The sequence below is a fragment of the Delphinapterus leucas genome, chromosome 20 (assembly GCF_059928025.1).
Source record: "Delphinapterus leucas isolate spDelLeu-1000000601 "Yukka" chromosome 20, BTC_Dleu_Yukka2, whole genome shotgun sequence".
NCBI classification, from domain to species: Eukaryota; Metazoa; Chordata; class Mammalia; order Artiodactyla; family Monodontidae; genus Delphinapterus; species Delphinapterus leucas.
In genome coordinates this window covers 17231279-17250634 of record NC_143148.1, presented here as the reverse complement: position 1 = coordinate 17250634, position 19356 = coordinate 17231279, and the positions used below count along the sequence as shown (strand labels likewise).

The 19356-nt window shown below is 40.2% G+C and overlaps 1 protein-coding gene across 11 annotated transcripts in view; it reads left to right on the top strand.

The window, feature by feature from the left end:
* Window positions 1–1379: 1379 nt before the first annotated feature.
* LSM14A (LSM14A mRNA processing body assembly factor) overlaps window positions 1380–19356 on the top strand; it is a 70034-nt gene continuing 52057 nt past the window's right edge. For all 11 annotated transcript variants that reach the window (XR_016390945.1, XM_022585806.2, XM_089902940.1 and 8 more), the window contains exon 1: window positions 1380–1633. Coding sequence is in view for 10 of the 11 variants with exons in the window: in XM_022585806.2 (XP_022441514.1) it covers window positions 1513–1633 (121 nt within the window). In the remaining variant the exon portion in view is untranslated. The remainder of the gene's footprint in view (window positions 1634–19356) is intronic.

Below are 19356 nucleotides of genomic sequence, written 5' to 3'. Positions count from 1 at the left end.
GGTGGCTTATTGTAGGGTAGGGGTGAAGATGGTGAGAAGTGCTCAGATTCAGGATATATTCTATATGTGAAATGAACATGATTTTGCAGTCAGAACAGATGTGGGCGTGAACAGTAGAGTGGAAAGGTTGGGTTTACAGGGGAAATCGGGATTATGGCTTCGGACACACAAAGTTGCCAATTAGACATTCAACTGGAGACGCTGATGCTGAAGAGGCTGTGGACGTCCCCTGCCGTATAAGTAAACATAAGGATTTTACAGCTATCAAGCCGTCAGTCACAGTAGCCACCCCCAACTGTGCACCCTGAGGGGGTTCAGGACGGAGAAAAACAGTTTACTAACCCTAGATAGTTAAGGTGCATATCAAAAGAATGATTTCAATGAGCCCAGACTCTTACATCTTCCCGTACATAGAAAAGTGGTAAATTCATTAACTTGAGATGTCTGGTTTTTCTTCAGTTAAGAGTAATCTTTTGATGTTAGGCTACCTGGGTTGTTATTTTGTTTTCGTTTTTTCAAAAACTCCTATATATCCTGGCTCCTCCCTTACCTCTTCCCAGTAGGCCCTCAGAGCTATCTCAGAGGCTGTCTCCAGGTTTAAATCCTCAGCAAAATCCCGAAATAAAACACAATTCTCAACCTTTAGGTTGTGCTTTTTTTTTTTTTAGTTAACAAGGCTATGGCTTACATGAATCCAGAGTTCACAGGACTGAACAAAATTGCAGACAAACACTTGGGATTGGTCTGTGTGCAACGGCATTGAAAGCAATGAGCCTGGATGAGGCAATCTGAAAGTGCTGGACAGAATCCCACCTCCAGGAGCAGCGAAGGGGAGAAGAGGGGAGACTCGCTGGGTAACATGCTGTAATGGGGCCATGAGGGTTCCATGAGGGGCGCAGCTGCCTCAAAGACGAAGTGCCTGGGTCTTAAAGGGGCTCACCAGGAGCTTGGAGGCGGATTGGAAACTTTCTAGGTAGAGGGATCCTCTTTTGCAATGACACCGGACTCAGGACAAGAGACAATGGGTCTGGAAATGGCGGAGGCCGCAGCTGAGGTCAACAGAATCGCGCGCGCCGCCACTCCAGCCCACAGTGTCCTCGCGTCTCGAGGAACTTGGCCTCTCCGTGAATCTCCTCTCAGGCCGCGCGGGAACGGTGGCAACAGACCAGATCAAGCGGCGAAGATAGAATTACTGAGGCTGCCGAGGCGTCCGAAACCGCCCACAGCCGGCCGAGTATCGCGAGAGCGCGGCCTCCCCGGCCCAGCATGCCTCGCGCCGCCGCCGCTGGTGCTGCCGCCGCAGCCGCCGCCGCCGCAGCCGCCGCTGCAGCCGCCGTGCCGCGGCTTGAGGGCGGGAGGCTGGGGGAGGGTAGCGGAGCCGGCGCTGCCGCCATGTTGGGTCTGAGGCGGCTGCTGTAGGCGCCTACGGAGCAAGCGGGCGTGCTGAGCGGCCACAGCGGCGCGGGATCTGCCTCTCTGCGAGCGGCCGGGAGCGGCGGCGGCGGCGGCGCCATGAGCGGGGGCACCCCTTACATCGGCAGCAAGATCAGCCTTATCTCCAAGGCGGAGATCCGCTACGAGGGCATCCTCTACACTATCGACACCGAGAACTCTACTGTAGCTCTCGCCAAAGGTATGCCGGGGCGGGCCTCTGGGTGTGGAGCCGGGCCTCTGGGTGTGGAGCCGGGCCGGGCGCTCGGGGTTGCGCCCGGCTCTCGGCCCGCAACCTCCTCGCTCCCTCCCTACTCCCTCCGCCGTCCTCCCGAGCGGGGCCGCCCCCTTCCCTCCTTCCGGGCCCAGGCGTCGCGGGCTGGGCCGGGCCGCGGCCTTCCCCGGGCTCCCAGGCTTCTGCCCCAAGGTCCGCGCCTTCAATCCGGGGACTAAGGACCGGGAGCTGGGCGGGCACGGCGGCCCTGAAGTCCGAGAACGGGCCGAAGAACACGGAGATACGCGTCTTCCGACTCCGAAATTCGGTCTTAGCATCAAACAAAGCCTGAGTAGTCAAAGAATTTCTCCGCCTAGTCTTAGTTTAAAGTGATTTGTTGATTCTCCGGCACCCATTTTCTCGCGTTCTTAATTTCAATTCGCTGCATATCCCTCAGGTGAACTGTAAGTGATGTGCCCAAACTTTGGATTTCCTCTGCGACGCAGACAGTCTCGAAATGCCATTGGTACCATGGAGCAGATCACATCCCACTTGTCTCCTGTGTGGTATTTACCTGTTAGACCGGAATCCTTCTCCAAACCTGTTGTGCAACCATCTCTTTAAAAATGTTTGCTGCTCTCGTTTCGGCCTTGTTTCTGGAAGCCCGGGGGGAAGAAGTGTTTAAGCTTTTTCCGGGACCCTTGTTCACAAGGCAGATCTGAGTGGTCAGTGGGCGCTGACCGACCCCCATGCAGGCTCCCTGGGACAGAGTTCTGGGGTCGGGGAGGAAGTTGTTCTCCCCCAAATATTTAGCATCGCCACAGTCTTGTGGGTTTTGTTTCCGTTTACACGTCTGGGCTTTAGCTCCGCCGGGAAAGCAGGAAGAAAATAAACTTTAGCTCCTGATCTTGAAAGAAACCTCACAAGTTTTTGGAACACTTAGGAGAGGGAAGCAAGATAACTAAGGTATTGATAATTTTCGCAGCACATGGTAGAATTATAGAATGAATAGCATGGTAAGGAGAGAGGTACGGTGATAAGAAAAAATTTTTCTAAATCTATTTTTTTAAAAAAGATTAATCTTTGACCCAGGAGAGTCATTTCGCGGTATCACACAAGTATTTAGTGACATTTTTTTTGGATTCTCTGGTACATCCTTTTTAATAGCACTCGTGTTGGGACAAATCTTATATCTGGGTAGGGAGCCTTATTTTAATCTTAATTTTCTTTCCTCTCCCCTCCCACCGACCCCCCCGCGTGCATATTTAGCTGTATAATGTTTTAATTTTTGTGATTTTGTGAAATTGTGAAAAAGGTCCTCTAAAGTTCTTGGTGAGAGCCACATACAAGCTGAAAACAGTATTTCTCTTTCAAGTGGTTTAATAGCTTTTTAAAAAGGCATTGTTTTACCTAATCTGAATTTTAAGGTGTCTTGCCAGTTCCTTCACTCCTCACAAAGAAAAAAGTCTGTACATTGTAAAGATTTCTAATGTATTCATTTCAGTCTTTAAAAAAAATCTGTATACTCTTTTATGCAAGAACCTAAAAAGTCTGTATTTTAATAACGATCCACATTTTTACAAATTATCCTTTCAACAGCTTCTAGGGTCAGTGAACATTTTGTTAGTCTGTAATAGTTAAAATCATATGCAAAACATAATTTGTCTTTTTTATCATGACTTGATAAATATGTTATATAAGTACAGCAATGAAAAGATTTTTTTTAATCATTGAATTTATGTCTCTACTTATGGCTTTGATATTTAACCCCACATACATAATATATTCTTTTTTCTTAAGAAATATGAGTTATTTAATGTGTAACAGAGGTTTGGGAATTTGTGTTTGCAAAAAATTGGAGTTATCAAATCTTGATATTATTCTACCTAGCGGTATCTAATCTAAAACTACTTTATAACTGTCCAGTCAACAACCGGGCACTTATTTCAAATTTCAAAATTAGAAGTGGGGTGTTTGGTCTTAAAATTTTAGAATTTACATGACTTGTTGAGTAATTTGATATCTGAAATTCCCCCTTTTTCAAAATTTGGATGAAGAGTGGCAGTATAACAGATTGAAGCCAGAAGTTTATTCATGGATTTTAGAATACTGTATGTTTAGAATACAGTGTGTATTTGGATTTAGAGATCCTTGTTAACTCTTTTTAAACTATGGAGTGAGTTAATCTCTTTAACATTCTTAGAATTCTTTTTAGGATGTTAATATTTTTCCCCTCTAGGGAGCTGTTTTGTTTTTTTTTTCTTATTGTGAAATACAACCACACATGTTGAAAAGATAAGTAGATAAACAAAGATCTTTAAACAAAGATCCTTGTAACTACCATCCAGGGTAAGACAGGCATTGCCAACATCCCACAAGCCTTCCACCCCCTGCATCTTCCCATCAACTACTACCCTCTTAAGCTAGATATAAATGTTATTCTGACATTCATAGTTTTATCACTTAAGTTTACATCTCTGAATGATAGAGTTTTGTCCGTGTTTGAACTTTATATAAATGGAATCATCTTGTATATATTTATTTTGGCTTTTGTTGGGAGATAGTATTCCTTCATGCATATGATATGTTTATTAATGCAGTTGTTTTGGATATTCCGCAGTTGTTTAAATTGTTTACAGTTTTTGGCAATTATGAACAATGCCTTTGTGAACATTTGTGTTTGAGTTTACTGATGCATGTTTACGTAATTGTCTTTATGGTGTATACTTTGAATTGCAGGATCATGGAGATTGTGTGTCTTTATTAGATAATGACAAACAGTTTTCCAAAGTAGTTGTTTACTAGTTTTTATTTCAATTATTAGTACAGTATATGAAAGTTATAGTTGTTTCACATCCTTCAACAATAATATTTAGTATAAGGTATTTTATGTTTTAGTTCTATCCAATCTGGTGGGTATGTATTTGTACCTGGTTTTAATCTCCCTGATTACTAATGAGGTGAACACCTTTTCATATCTTGGTCATTTGGATTTCATCTTTTCGTGAAGTGCCTTTGAAATCTTTTGCCCATTTTCCTATTGAATTGCATGTTTTTTTCTAGAGTTCAATATTTAGAATATGAATCCTTTGCTGGATGTATCTGTTACAAGTATCTTTTCCCATTTAATGGTTTCTTTTGGTGAATAGAAGTTCTTTTAATGTAGACATGTTTATCACTCTTTTCCATTATGGCTAGTGTTTCTTTTCCTTTTTTTTTAAGGAGTTTTTCCCTATCCCAAGTCATGAAGTTACTTCGATTATCTTTTCAAAACTTTTTTATTCTGCCTTTTCGCATTTAGGTCTATAATATACCTGTAATTAATTTTGTATATGTTGTGAGGTATTTAAATCTTTAAATTTGGTAAGGGCATCACTTGGCTTATGTGATCCAGATTATAATTTAGATTCTTTACTTGGATGTTACTTACAATTTAAATCCATCTGGAACTATAAAATAGTCCTGAAATTTTGGACTATTTCTGTTTGATGTAGTATGTAATTAGGGTGACCATATGGCCTGGTTTGCCCTCGTGGAAAGTCCTTGTTTGTGCCTGTTATTCTGGCATAATGGTTAAAACATCCCTTTTCTCTCTTGAAAATGTTGCATTTTGGATAATAAATTGTATGGTCACACTGTATATAATCAAAAGCCCAATCCCAGAGGTACTGCTGAATGGGTGATGTCTTTTATTTTCTGCTAGAGATTTCACAGACTAGCTCTAGTTCTATAAAGTGAAATTGAGGTAAGTTTGATGAACTTTAATACTCAGTCTTCTAAATCAATGTCAGGAAGTTTTAAAGGCAACCTAGAAAGACTTTAATGTAGGTCTAAGTATGTTAGTAGATAACCTGGGCTGTAGTTTGTTTCTTATAGTCTTTGTCATAGCTCTGCATTTTTTTTCTTCCTAATACTGATCATGACCTACACATAATCATCTTTGTTTATTTGCATGTGTTTATTGTCTCCACCTTCGCTCCCCACGTAGAGTCTGAGCTCCTGGGATGAACGAATATTTATTAAATGAATGAATAAATGGAAGTTAATTAGCATTTTAGTTTATTAATCTTATAGAAGTCTCTTGGGGATATCTCCAAATTCCATGTTCACAATTGTATCTCTCTTTAAAATTAAAATACATAGGTATGTTCCCTCCCCCAACAGTAAGAAATTTTGGAGAATAGGGATATAAGAGGAAAAAATCTTATGACATGATTTAAATGACATTGTTGGGGAGACAGAGTTTCACCTTATGACTCAAGCTCAATTATAGTTTTCATTTAAAATTTAAGAGAAGAATCAGTTCAGGACATTTGAGGGAATTGCAAAGTGATGACATGCATCAATAGTTTGTGGGATACTTCCAATTGTATTTGCACCTCGGTTTGTGAATATGACGCCCAGACACATACTAGATCCTGGATACTAAGAGATTTTGCACAGAATGGAAGCTTCGTGAAGGCAGAGAGTTTTGTCTCATTCATTGCTCTATCCTCAGTACCTGGAATAGTGCCTGGCACATAGCAGACCCTTGGTAAATATTTGAATAAATGAAAAGGATACTTGTAGTTATTGAAGGTTTCTAATTATGGGAATCTCAAAGTTGGAGGAAGTTTACATTTCCTATAAGCATTATATACGTAGATTTTAAAAGTATTTAAATAAAATTAAATGAAATTCTTATGTAATATATATTTAGTTAGCTGTACCTGGATAACATACCCCTCAAGTGAAAACCAGGTTGCCACTGAATTAGGAAAAGAGACTTTGTGAAGAAGAATGATTATATAAGCCAGCTGCTTTAAAAATGATTTGTTTTTAAAATCGAGTGACTGGTGGAGGAATATAAAAGTGGGTAAATTGCTAATGGATTATTTCCTTACTCATGTGCTAAGTCTTGCCCATTGGCATAGCTTACCTACTTCTTGACTGTTGATTAGCCACATAGTCATAAACTTCAGAGAGTGCGAGAGTTTTGTATGATGGATGAAATGCCTGTGAAGTGCTTTATTGATTTCTTGCATTCTCGCATGAGTTGGGGATCCAAATCTAGCAATTCACAAAATCACTACCTAGAACAGCAAAGATCCAGTGAAACTTAATGCTGCAATTTCTTTTGGTCGCCCTATTTAGTGAGGTTGCCAGAACTTGGAGCCTTGGAAACAGTTTGTTGTTGTTGCATACATAGTCCGCAGAAATTCTTGGTAATTCTGGGAGTCTCGGGTCAAGTGCCAAAAACTAACTGTACATTTTCCAGTGGAGTAAAATAAGCCATGACTTTCTGAATCAGAAGTAAAGAAAACAACGTAAAGCCTGAAGAAAATAATAGTAGAAGGAAGGAAATATTAAGAGTAAAGAGATCTTACCTGTGCATGACACATAGCAAGAATTTTATATTTAACTCAGTGCCAAAGTAATAATAGCAGTAACTGTAGATAGTTTAACTTGAATTTATTACTCCATGATAGAAGGTGTTTTCTATAGAAACAATTTACCTTTTATTTTCTCTATGATGCTTTAAAGTAATACTTCAGTTAGCCATTTTAAAAACTGGATATCCTTGAAGTAAGTTTTTTTAATGGATAAAGTGTGAGTTAGTCTGTAAAATATTTTATTCACAAGGATTTTATTCTAGTTTTGTGAGGTGTTTGTGCCTGAAAGAAAATGTGACTCAAAAGGCCAGTTGGAATACTTAGAAGCTCTTTGACCTTGGACAAGTAATTTAACGTTAGCTTTAACTTCATCTTTTAAATAAGGATAATAACGCCCATCTTTCAGAGTCATTCTCAGAATTAAATGAGATAATATCAAAAGTTAACTGTTGGGCTTCCCTGGTGGCGCAGTGGTTGAGAGTCCACCTGCTGATGCAGGGGACACGAGTTCGTGCCCCGGTCCAGGAAGATCCCACATGCCGCGGAGCGGCTGGGCCCATGAGCCATGGCCGCTGAGCCTGCGCGTCCGGAGCCTGTGCTCCGCAACGGGAGAGGCCACAGCAGTGAGAGGCCCGCGTACCGCAAAAAAAAAAAAAAAAAAAGTTAACTGTTTTATTGTAGGTGCTTAACAGAGAGTAGCTATCTCATTGTTATTTCCAACCACTGTCTCCATCTTTGTCTAGGTACCCCAACTCCATCAGTCATTCAGATCTATTGTAGTCTATAGTCTGTTGATCTTACTACCTTTCACTGCCCCACACTCCCCTCATAACTTTACTTCCTGCTTTAATTCCACAAGGAGTTGTTACAGTCAGTACAGAGCATATACTGTCAATCCCCCTTTCCCTCTCCCACTTTCTTGTACAAGTGTCAACACAGACATGCTGGCCAATTTCACTGTACGTTTATGTTCACTAAGCCCAGCGGTCATGGCTACTTCCCATATATATATACTATATTTCCATAGTCCATTCGTTCCATTTTTCTGCATGACTATTCCATTCCTTGTTTTCCTCAGACTTCCACCACCTCTTCCCCCATCTTCACTTTCAGCCTGTGAACCTTGCTTCCTATTTAATTGAGAAGAGAACAGCAAACAGAAGAGAATTTTTATCAACTCATCCCACATGTACCTAGTTACCTGCATCTGCCCCAAACCTCTCCTTTTCTCTGGTCGATATAGATAAACTGTTCTCTCTAAGGCCACCCTTCCACTTGTGCAAGATTTCATCCCTTCTTGATGATTCAAGGACATTGCTCTAGCAGTTCTCTACTCTCTCTCTCCTATGTATTCAGTTTTTCTTTCTCTACCAGATCCTTCCTGTCTACTCACAGATATGCTGTTATTTCACCCATCTTAAAAACAGCAACAACAAAAAAGCACTACTACTCTTAATGCAGTTCTTTGTTATCTACTGCCCCATTTCTCCCCTTCCCTTTGCACCAGAACTCCTTGAAGGAGTTGTCTACATTAAGGTTACCAAAGAGTTCCATGTTGCTAAATTCAGTGGTTGGTTCCTATTCTCAGTCTACTTGACTGATCAGCAATATATGGCACAATTGATCTCTTCTTGTAACAGTTTTTTCACTTGATATTATCCTAGTTTTCTCTAATACCTCACTGGTTGCATCTCAGTCTCCTTTGCTGATTCTTCAACTCCTAAACCTCCAAATGTTGGAGCATGCCAGGGCTTAGTTCGTAACTTCACTCTCCTGTTCTCTCTGTCCTCTCTCTTTTTTCTTTTCTGTTGTCTACAAATTATTTCCTTATTTTATCATCTGCACTCTTCTCTTGATGACTCTTCTCTTCATGACTTCAAATACTATCTATAGATTACTGTTATTTCCAACCTGTACCCCTCCTCTGAACTCCTGACTTGTATATCCATCTGCCTCCTTAACATCTCCACCTGGAAGGATGTCTACTAGGCATCTCCCATTCAGCATGTCCCAAACCTGTTTCTCCATCTAATCGAATGACAACTTATTCTTTTAGTTGGTAAGATCAAAAACCTTTGAGTCATCCTTAATTTCTCTGCCTCTCACAGCTCATACGTGTTTCTGATTCTGTCAGCTCTAATTTCAAAATATATGCAGAATTTTACTTCTTACGACCTCTACTGCTTTACTCTGTTCCATTATCTCTCACCAGTCTATTCAGAGACATTCAGGGATTCCTGTTTCTTGTTTCCAAGTTGACCTCTTAGTTGACTCTCTTTTTCCCCTAGTATTGCAGGGCAGGGGTGGGGGGATGTGTGGGTGGAAAATTTTCTTAGTGAACCTATCTTTTTGTTGATTACTTGGTTGGCTGGCTATATTGTTACAAATTCAGAATTTTTTTTCTATGAAACTTTGAAGTTATTGGAATGTTGTGTTCTCACATGCTGGTGTTGCTGATGCCAGTCTGATTCTCGGTCACTTTTCTCTCTGGAAGCTTTATTCTTGAGTTAAGAAATGTTGCTACACTGGCATGTTTCTTTCCTGAGTGATTCTCTGTGGATCTTGTAAATCTTGAAAAAAAACTTTTTTATTTTTTTAATTGGGGTATAGTTGTTTTACAATGCTGTGTTAGTTTCTACTGTACAGCGAAGTGGAGTTCCCTGTGCTATACAGCAGGTTCTTACTAGTTATCTATTTTATACATATTAGTGTATGTATGTCAATCCCAATCTCCCAATTCATCCCACCCCTCCAACTGCCACTTTTCCCCCTTGGTGTCCATACATTTGTTCTCTACATCTGTGTCTCTATTTCTGCCTTGCAAACCGGTTCATCTGTACCATAATAAATTTACTGTAATCTAATAAATTTACTCTCTCTGTCTGACTCTGAGATTAGTTTCTCTTCCACCCCGGTGTTTTTTGTTTTGTTTTTTAATTCCTATTGGATACATTTATTTTTAATCAATTAATTTGCTCTTAGAAATATTTTTATATCTCTGTCTGTGGGTTATATGTTTGGAAGATTAAAATAGAAAAACCAACCACAAGGAAGAATGCCCAACAAAGCAAGCTTAGAGAGTCAAGATTAAATTTAGACTGCAGATTGGACATGCTTCTACTTTTTCTTCCTGTTTATAAGTCCTACTAAAACTACATGAGAAGGCCTTTTTTTAAAGACATAAACCCATAAAGGACAAAGTAGATTTGGAAAGGAGACAACAGCCACAAAATTTTGGAGGCTGAAAACAAATGGATGAGTTTAAATGTCTTCTTAGCAGTATTTAGAAAGCTGCAGACTAAGTAGGCAGTGGGTAAAGCCACAAAGTAAACCTGATTTGCATCCAAACTCCTAAAAGTCTCAGGAATTGGCATCATTATGTGCAATGGAAACAAGGACTATAGTAATTAGGGAAGATAGAGGTAAAAACTGGAAGATTAACTTGAAATTTGTTTCAACAGTGGTCAGATTTCCAAAGCCCGTTTTATACAACTGGATAGCCATTCCTTTCCAACCCTGGTGCTCTCTGGTGGGGGTAAACTAGAGGTTCTGGAGAAACCTTAGCACATATGGGAGCAGAGATACCTACCACACTAAAGACAGCATGGAGCACATGGGGCATAAGGGAAGCTTGTATCTGCCTGGTGCTTATTATATCTATTCAAGAGAATTACTGAGCGCCTACTATGACTATATGTTAAACACTGTGCTAGGTGCTAGTAAACAAAAGAGAGCAACAGAGACAAGGTTCTTGAGGACCCAGCAGCTAAGTTAGGACCTGACAGATAGTCACAATTAGCCACATGAAGAGGATATCTAGGAAGAAGTGTCCAGTCCTTGGTCACAGGGGGTTTGCAGTCTGTCAGAGAAGTGAACAGAGACAACTACAACACAAAGTCCAAGATTTACCCTTACCCACAACACCTTGCAACTCACCTAAGGTAGGACCACACTAGTTGTCATTTAGGGCTTCAGGTCAGTCAAGTTCCTTCAGATTTGTGGCCTTTTCACAAGGTTCTCTTGACTGGAATGTTCTTCCTTCTTACATGGCTGTTGAAGAAATGGAACAAAGCAACAGATTGATAATGAAATCACAAACGAAAGAGAAGGACTAACTGCTCTGGAAGGCTCAAGTCCCAAGGAAAATGTGTCAGATGACAGATTCAAGCACTCCGTCCCCTTTTATTTTGCTTCCACTGCTACATTTATCTTTGTTTATTCCGTTTGTCATTTGAATGACATGCGAACAAGTCTGAGTTTTCTTGGTGGATTGTAAGGAGCCACGGAAAGTTTTTGGCCAATGAAGTGATGTGTCAGAGTCCAGGTTTAGGAAGTTTATGCTGACAGCATTGTGCAAAAATTGAGGGTGAGGGACAATATGAGTGGACAATATTGAGTTCAGTTGGAATATTTTAAGAGTTTGGGAAAGAAGAAATACAGACCTAAGCTAGTTAAAATAGAGAAGAAAGAGCAGATGCATGAGAAATTAGGAGAATGGGTTGGCCTTTAAAGAATTGAACAAGGAACAGGGAGGAATCGAATGATGGTACCTATAATGGTTCCTATTGACCAAAATTGGGAGTGGATCAGGAGGGAATCAGGTTTATACTCCTAGATTCTGCTTCAGTATCACCACCCCTGCAAAGCCTTCCTTGATTACCCTAGTCAGGAAGTGTTCATTGCATCTTCTGTGTTCGTGTTTTACCTTCTATTTTCTTTTTGTGCTTATCAAGCTTTTCTTATTTTTCATTACTAGACCTCAGCATCTTTCCCCCCCTTGTGTTCCTTGTGCATAGCAAATTAACTGTTGATCACATAAAGAATTATTATTTCTGAAAATTCTCCTCGGTCAGAAAATGTGTGGTTGAACTTGACATTTAATAGGAAAAGACAGTATGATAAATTAAGACAGTATTGAGAATATTTTATTCTCTCAGATTAGTAATAATAAGTATAAACAAATTTTCTTTTGCCATCCTGTGCTTTATAGAAATGTTTCAGGATCTACAATTTCAAAGAGGTCCTTATTTGTGTGTTTTGCATTATTACTGTTGTTTTGCATCACTATCTAAATTTTCAAATTGCTTTCTGGTTTTACAATTCTCTCTTCATGGCACTCTTTCTAAATTCTTATTCTCACTAGTCGTTATTCCCTTAAGCTCAGTCTGAAATTCTCATGGTTGAGCAAAGATATGTCTGAGCAAATCTGCATGTATTAGTAATCCAACAGGAGGAAGCAAGTGAAGTTGCAAGTAAGACTGAGCAAGGTCTCAAACCTATAATCGTGGAAGATGACATTGGGTTAAAAGAAAGGTATGGGTCTTACTTCCCCCAAGACTGCAAGGAAGAGGGGAGAAGATGAGTGAAGATAATGAAATGTATTAATGAAAAAGACAAGACCATTTGGAGTCTTTTTAGTCAAACAGGAGTTTACTTTTAGAATTGAGTGATAAGGAGTTGGTTTTAAGAATATGTTTGAAAAGGTGAGAGGAAAGTCATCTGGGCTGTGAACTCTGTTATCTTAGAGTCACCAATGACTGGCATGCGACAGCGCTGAGGAGATTGAGAATATTGTGGAGAGGTCAGTAGTAATGTCTCTATTAGGGATGACAAGTATATAGTGGGTACAGGAAGAGATTACAGAGGCTGGGGACAGATGTTTTTATTCAGCACAGTAATATTCCCTCATAGAAGGAAAGTAGTGTGAAGAATGGACCAAAGGAGAAAGTGCAGGTGTGCAGAAAGCGGAGGTTTGTGGTGACAGGCTGTGGTGTGATTCAAAGTCCAGGCCTGTGGAATCTTATTTTTTAAAGCTCCCCGCCCAAGTAAAAAAAATCCAGAGCCTGCTTACTACTGTCCTGCTGTCAGGGTCTGTGCAGGGTAGTACGTTGTAGAAGAGATAGCTTGATGAGTGAAGATCTTTTAATATTTAAATAATTAAACCTTGTATTAAACCCTTATACAACAGCTATTCCAAATATATAGTATCTCAAATAGTTTCAGCAAAAGTTTATATATGATATTGGATTTGCACCAAGCACTGTACTTAAGGATAAATACTGGATATTGGATTTGCACCAAGAACTGTACTTAAGGATAAATATCAGAAGGAGAAAAAAAATACCAAGTGCAGCTTTTAAATCCATGTGCTGTTTTTTCTGTTTGCCCATCCTATTGATGTCCAGCTATTTCTTTTTGCTGTAAATAGTCATTTTCCCATTTTATTCTAAGTAGGTTTATTGTGTAACTTAATTCAATTCCTTTGGTATTAAACAATGCTCAGCAATTTTGGAAATAGCTTATTTAGTAGCTTTTTCCACTGTGGAATTTATTCAAGAAATATTCAAAATCAAAACTACCATGAGGTATCACCTCACACCAGTCAGAACGGCCATCATCAAAAAATCTACAAACAATAAATGCTGGAGAGGGTGTGGAGAACAGGGAACCCTCCTGCACTGTTGGTGGGAATGTAAATTGATACAGCCACTATGGAGAACAGTATGGAGGTTCCTTAAACTAATAATAGAACTACCATACAAACCAGCAATCCCAGTACTGAGCATATACCCTGAGAAAACCATAATTCAAAAAGAGTCATGTACAACAATGTTCATTGCAGCTCTGTTTACAATAGCCAGGACATGGAAGCAACCTAAGTGTCCATCGACAGGTGAATGGCTAAAGAAGATGTGGCACATATATACAATGGAATATTACTCAGCCACAAAAAGAAACAAAATTGAGTTATTTGTAGTGAGGTGGATGGACCTAGAGTCTGTCATACAGAGTGAAGTAAGTCAGAAAGAGAAAAACAAATACCGTATGCTAACACATATATATGGAATCTAAAAAAAAAAAAAAAGTTATGAAGAACCTAGGGGCAGGAAATAAAGACGCAGACATAGAGAATGGACTTGAGGACACAGGGAGGGGGAAGGGTAAGATGGGAGGAAGTGAGAGAGTGTCATTGACATATATACACTGCCAAATGTAAAATAGCTAGTGGGAAGCAGCCGCATAGCACAGGGAGATCAGCTAGGTGCTTTGTGTCCACCTAGAGGGGTGGGATAAGGAGGGTGGGAGGGAGACGCAAGAGGGAGATTTGGGAATATATGTACACATATAGCCGATTCACTTTGTTATGCAGCAGAAACTAACACACCATTGTAAAGCAATTATACTCCAATAAAGATGTTTAAAAAAAAAAGAAATATTCAAATGTCAGCAATATGTAGGGCACTGTGTTAGATACTGTGGTAGTTACAAAGATACAGATCTTTGTCCTGAAGATCTTTCACTTTTAGAAGAGGTAGGTATATCCAATGGTAGAATACTGTGTGATTTTTAGAGGAAGAATGTGTTACTTCCATCTGGGAATATCACTGGTGGAGTTGTGTGATGGCTAGTGTTGTGTCAATTTGGCTGGGCCACAGTGCCCAGATATTTGGTCAGATATTCTGGACCTTTCTGAAGGTGTTTTTTAAACCAGATTAATATTTAAATTACTGGACTTTAAAGCATATTTACTCTCCATGATGTGGGACGTGGGTGGGCCTCATCCAGTCAAGTGGAAGGCCCTAACAGAACAAAGACTGACCTCCTCTGAGCAAGAAGGAATTCTGCCAGCAGACCACCTTTGGACTCAAACACAACTCTTCTCCATGTCTCCAGCCTGCTGGCCTACTCTGCACATTTGGGATTTTCACATGAGCCCGATTTCTTAAAATAAATCTCTCTGTGTCTGTGTGTGTATACGTGCATCCTGTTGGTTCTGTTTCTCTGGAGAACCATGATGAATACAAGTAGTATCCAAGCTGAAATTTAGGATAGGTCAGATGTGGGGAGGAGTTTTGGTAGAGGACAGAAAACCTGCTCCGTGTATGGAGAATAATGAGCTTGGTTGGAACTTAAGTTTGGGTAAGTGTCTGGGACCAGGTCTTACAACTGATACTTGACAGGAGTTTTAACTTTAAGACTACATCATGGGGATTCCCTGGTGGTGCAGTGGTTAAGAATCCGCGTGCCAATGCAGGGAACACGGGTTCGAGCCCTGATCTGGGGAGATCGCACATGCCGCGGAGCAACTAAGCCCATGTGCCACAGCTGCTGAGCGTGCACTCTAGAGCCTGTGAGCCACAACTACTGAAGCCCATGTGCCTAGAGCCCGTGCTCTGCAACAAGAGAAGCCACCGCAGTGAGAAGCCCATGCACTGCAACAAAGAGTAGCCCCTGCTCACCGCAACTAGAGAAAGCCTGCGCGCAGCAATGAAGACCTAACGCAGCCAAAAATAATTAATTAAAAAATAATATATATTTTAAAAAACTACACTATAAATGTTATTCTAGATTTCCATTTGAACTTAGCCTTAGTTTCACAACTAACTTTTGGACATTTCTTGAATAATTCAACCTTTTGTTTATTGCTCTCCCATTTTAGTATTCAACAGACTTATTTTTCTTCTTCATCAGTCAGTATTAGAGCCTAATTTATAATTTTTAGTTTGTGTCCAAAAGTTAAGCCTTGGGACTTCCCTGGTGGTCCAGTGGTTAAGACTGCGCCTTCCATTGCAGGGGGTGCAGGTTCAATCCCTGGTCAGGGAGCTAAGATCTCACATGCCTCAGGGGGGCTGAAAACCCAAAACATAAAGCAGAAGCAATATTGTAACAAATTCAGTAAAGACTTAAAGAAAAAAAAGTTAAGGCTTTTGGAAAATATTAATGTTATTTTGAGGATGGTAACCATACTTAGCTATGGACATATTTATCATTTAAACTTAGAAAGCTTTGGTATTTTATAATGGACGTATTGTATTGGGAATTTGGTCACTATAGCTCTTCCCTGTAGTCATGTACTGTGACTATGGGTATGGGTGTTAATATACTGTTAACCAGGTTTGACAATGTGATATTTGAGCTTGCCTTGATTTAGAGATAGAGATATTTTAGATAAATGATTTTGCCAGAACTTTGACCCTATCTCTTTTTTTAAAAAAGAGTATCATGGTATACATTTTTATTAATAAATCTTTGCTATTTGTAGCCAGAGTGGGGAATTGATTATATTCTTTTAAGACTAATAGAAAAAAAAAAAGTATTTTCCCTACTTCCCCCTCTTTTGAACACTGGCCTAAAATTTGGGCTTTTCTAGTTTGGGGAATAAGAAAAACTAGAATACTTATTAAAGCAAGGTAACAACATGATGAAGTTGAGAATATAGAGGACAACCACACCTAGTTTTAACATTCTCATCCAACTATTATTATCATTTTGTGTATTCTCTTACCAGCTATATTTGTAGGGGTGTGTGTGTGTGTGGTTTTTTGTTTTTGTTTTGTCTCACCATGTGGCATGTGGGATCTTAGTTTCCGAACCAGGAAGACCAGGGCTTGAACCCGTGCCCCCTGCAGTGGAAGTGCAGAGTCTTAACCACTGGACTGCCAGTGAAGTCCCTGTGTATGTTATTGATGTGAAATTCATATAACATACAATTAACCATTATAAAATGTATGTATGATTCAGTGGCATTTAGTTTAGTCACAGTGTTGTGTAACCGCTACTTCTCCTTAATTTCAAAACTTTTCATCACCTTGGGAAAATACCCCTTACCCATTAAGTAATTCCCTCCCCATTTCCCCGCCTTTCCTCAATAACCACTAATCTGCTTTCTGTCTCTCTGGCTTTTCCTATTCTGGATATATTATATAAAAGGGATTGTATAATAGGTGACTTTTGTGTCTGTCTTATTTCACTTAGCATAATGCTTTGGAGCTTCTTTCTAGCTGTAACATGTATCAGCATTTTGTTTTTTGGTTGTTTTTTTTTTTGCGGTACACGGGCCTCTCACTGCCGTGGCCTCTCCCGCTGCGGAGCACAGGCTCTGGACCCGCAGCCTCAGCGGCCATGGCTCACGGGCCCAGCCGCCCCGCGGCATGTGGGATCCTCCCGGACGGGGGCACGAACCCGTGTGCCTGTGTCCCCTGCATCAGCAGGCGTACTCCCAACCACTGCGCCACCAGGGAAGCCCTGTATCAGCATTTTGTTCCTTTTTATGGCTGGATAATACTCGTTTGTGTGTGTGTGTGTGTGTGTGTGTGAAAAAACACAATTTGTTCATCTGTTGATGGGCATTTGGGTTGTTTCCAACTTTTGACTATTATGAATAATACTACTTGAAACATTCATTTCTGTGTGGACATAGGTTTTTTATATATGAGTGAAATTGCTGAGTCATTTGGTTATTATATGTTTAGTTTTTTGAGGAACCACCAAGCTGTTTTCCACAGCAGCTGCACCATTTCACATTTCTACCAGCAGTGTGCAAGGATTCCTATTTCTCCACATCCTCGTCAGTATTTGTTATTTTCTGATTTTATTACTAAAGCCATCCTGGTAGTTGTGAAGTGGTATTTCATGTTGGTTTTGATTTGCATTTCCATAATGACTTATGATATTAAACATCTTTTCATGATCTTGTTGGCTATTTGTATATCTTCTTTTGAGAAGTGTCTCCAAGTTTTTGCTCATTTTTCATTGGATTGTTTGTCTTTAACAATTTGTTGAGTTCTTTATATATTCTACATATTAAACGCTTATATATGACTTACAAACATTCCTCTTATTTCATAGCTTGTCTTTTAATATTCTTAATACTGTTTAAGAAGGGGTTTAATTTTTATGAAGGGTTTAATTTTTATGAAGTCCAATTCATCTGTTTTTTTCTTCTGTTGCTGTTGCTTTTAGTGTCAAATCTAAGAATCCGTTGTCAAATTCAGGGTCATAAAGATTACTCCTATGTTCTCTTAATATTTTTATAGTTTTGGCTCTTATATTTAGGTCATTGACCCACTAAAAGAAAAATTCTGTGTTTCTCTTCCATTCTAGCTTCCAAATTGTGGATGGGTGGGGGGGTTTCCCACATCAATCAATTCTCCAACTCCTTGGGCACCAACTGGGTGTCCTACAATTTAACTCAATTCTGACACTGTCTATCTGAAGTTAGTGTCAGATACCACAGGTTAAGGGCTCAGTTCCATAAGACTTCCCCCCACCCACTTCCCACACCAGTCTCAAGGCCCAGCTTGTGACCTGTATTTTTAACCAACTGGTTATAAATTGGGGGTTGCCACAACCCCTTCCTTGGTTTGATCATTTGCTAGAACAGCACACAGAACTCAGGAAAACAGTTTACTTGTTAGATTACTGGTTTATTATAAAAGGATACAACTCAGGAACAGTCGGATGAAAGAGATGTAGAGGGCAAAATGTGGGAAGTGGTGCCGAGCTTCCGTGCCTTCTGTAGGCACATCACCCTCCCAGCACCTCCACATCTTTACCAACCAGGGAGCTCTCCAAACCCCATAGTTTACAGATTTTTATGGAGGCTTCATCACATAGGCGTGATCAATTATTAACTCAATCTCAAGTCCCTCTCCCTCCTTAGAGGGTGGGAGGTGAGGCTCAAAGTTTCAAGCTCCTTATCATAGCTTCGTCTTTCTGATGTCCAGCCCCCTTCCTGAAGCTATCCAGGAGTTCACCAAGAGTCTCCTCATTAGAGCAAAAGATGCTCTGATATCACCCAGGAAATTCCAAGAGATTTAGGAGCTCTATGTCAGAAGCCAGGGTCAAAGACCAAACATTAGAGCAAAAGATGCTCTTAGTACCTTTATCTCTTAGGAAATTACAGAAGTTTTAGGCACTCTGGCCAGGAGCTAGAGATAAAGACATATATATATGTATTTCTTATGATATCTTAATATCACACCCACTTAGGGATAATTTTTGTATATGGAGTAAGGTACAGTTTCACCCTCATTCTTTCACATTTATCCAGTTGTCCCAGAACTTTTTTATTATTTTTTTATTATTATTATTATTGTAATTATTTTTTTTGCTGTACACGGGCCTCTCACTGTTGTGGCCTCTCCCGTTGTGGAGCACAGGCTCCGGACACGCAGGCTCAACAGCCATGGCTCACGGGCCCAGCTGCTCCGCGGCATGTGGGATCTTCCTGGACCAGGGCACGAACCCGTATCCTCTGCATCGGCAGGCGGACTCTCAACCACTGCGCCACCAGGGAAGCCCAGAACGTTTTTTGAAGAGACTGTTCTATTATCCCTGTTGAACAGTCTTGGACCCTTGTCTAAAATTAATTGGTCATAGATGTTTGGGTTTATTTCTGGACTCTGTATTCCATCCCATAAATCTATATGTCTGTCATTATGCCAATACCACACTATTTTGACTACTGTAGCTTTGTAGTAGATTTTGAAATCAGGAAGTATGAGTCCTCCAATGTTTTCAAAATTCTTTTGTCTATTCAGGCTCCCTTGAAGTTCC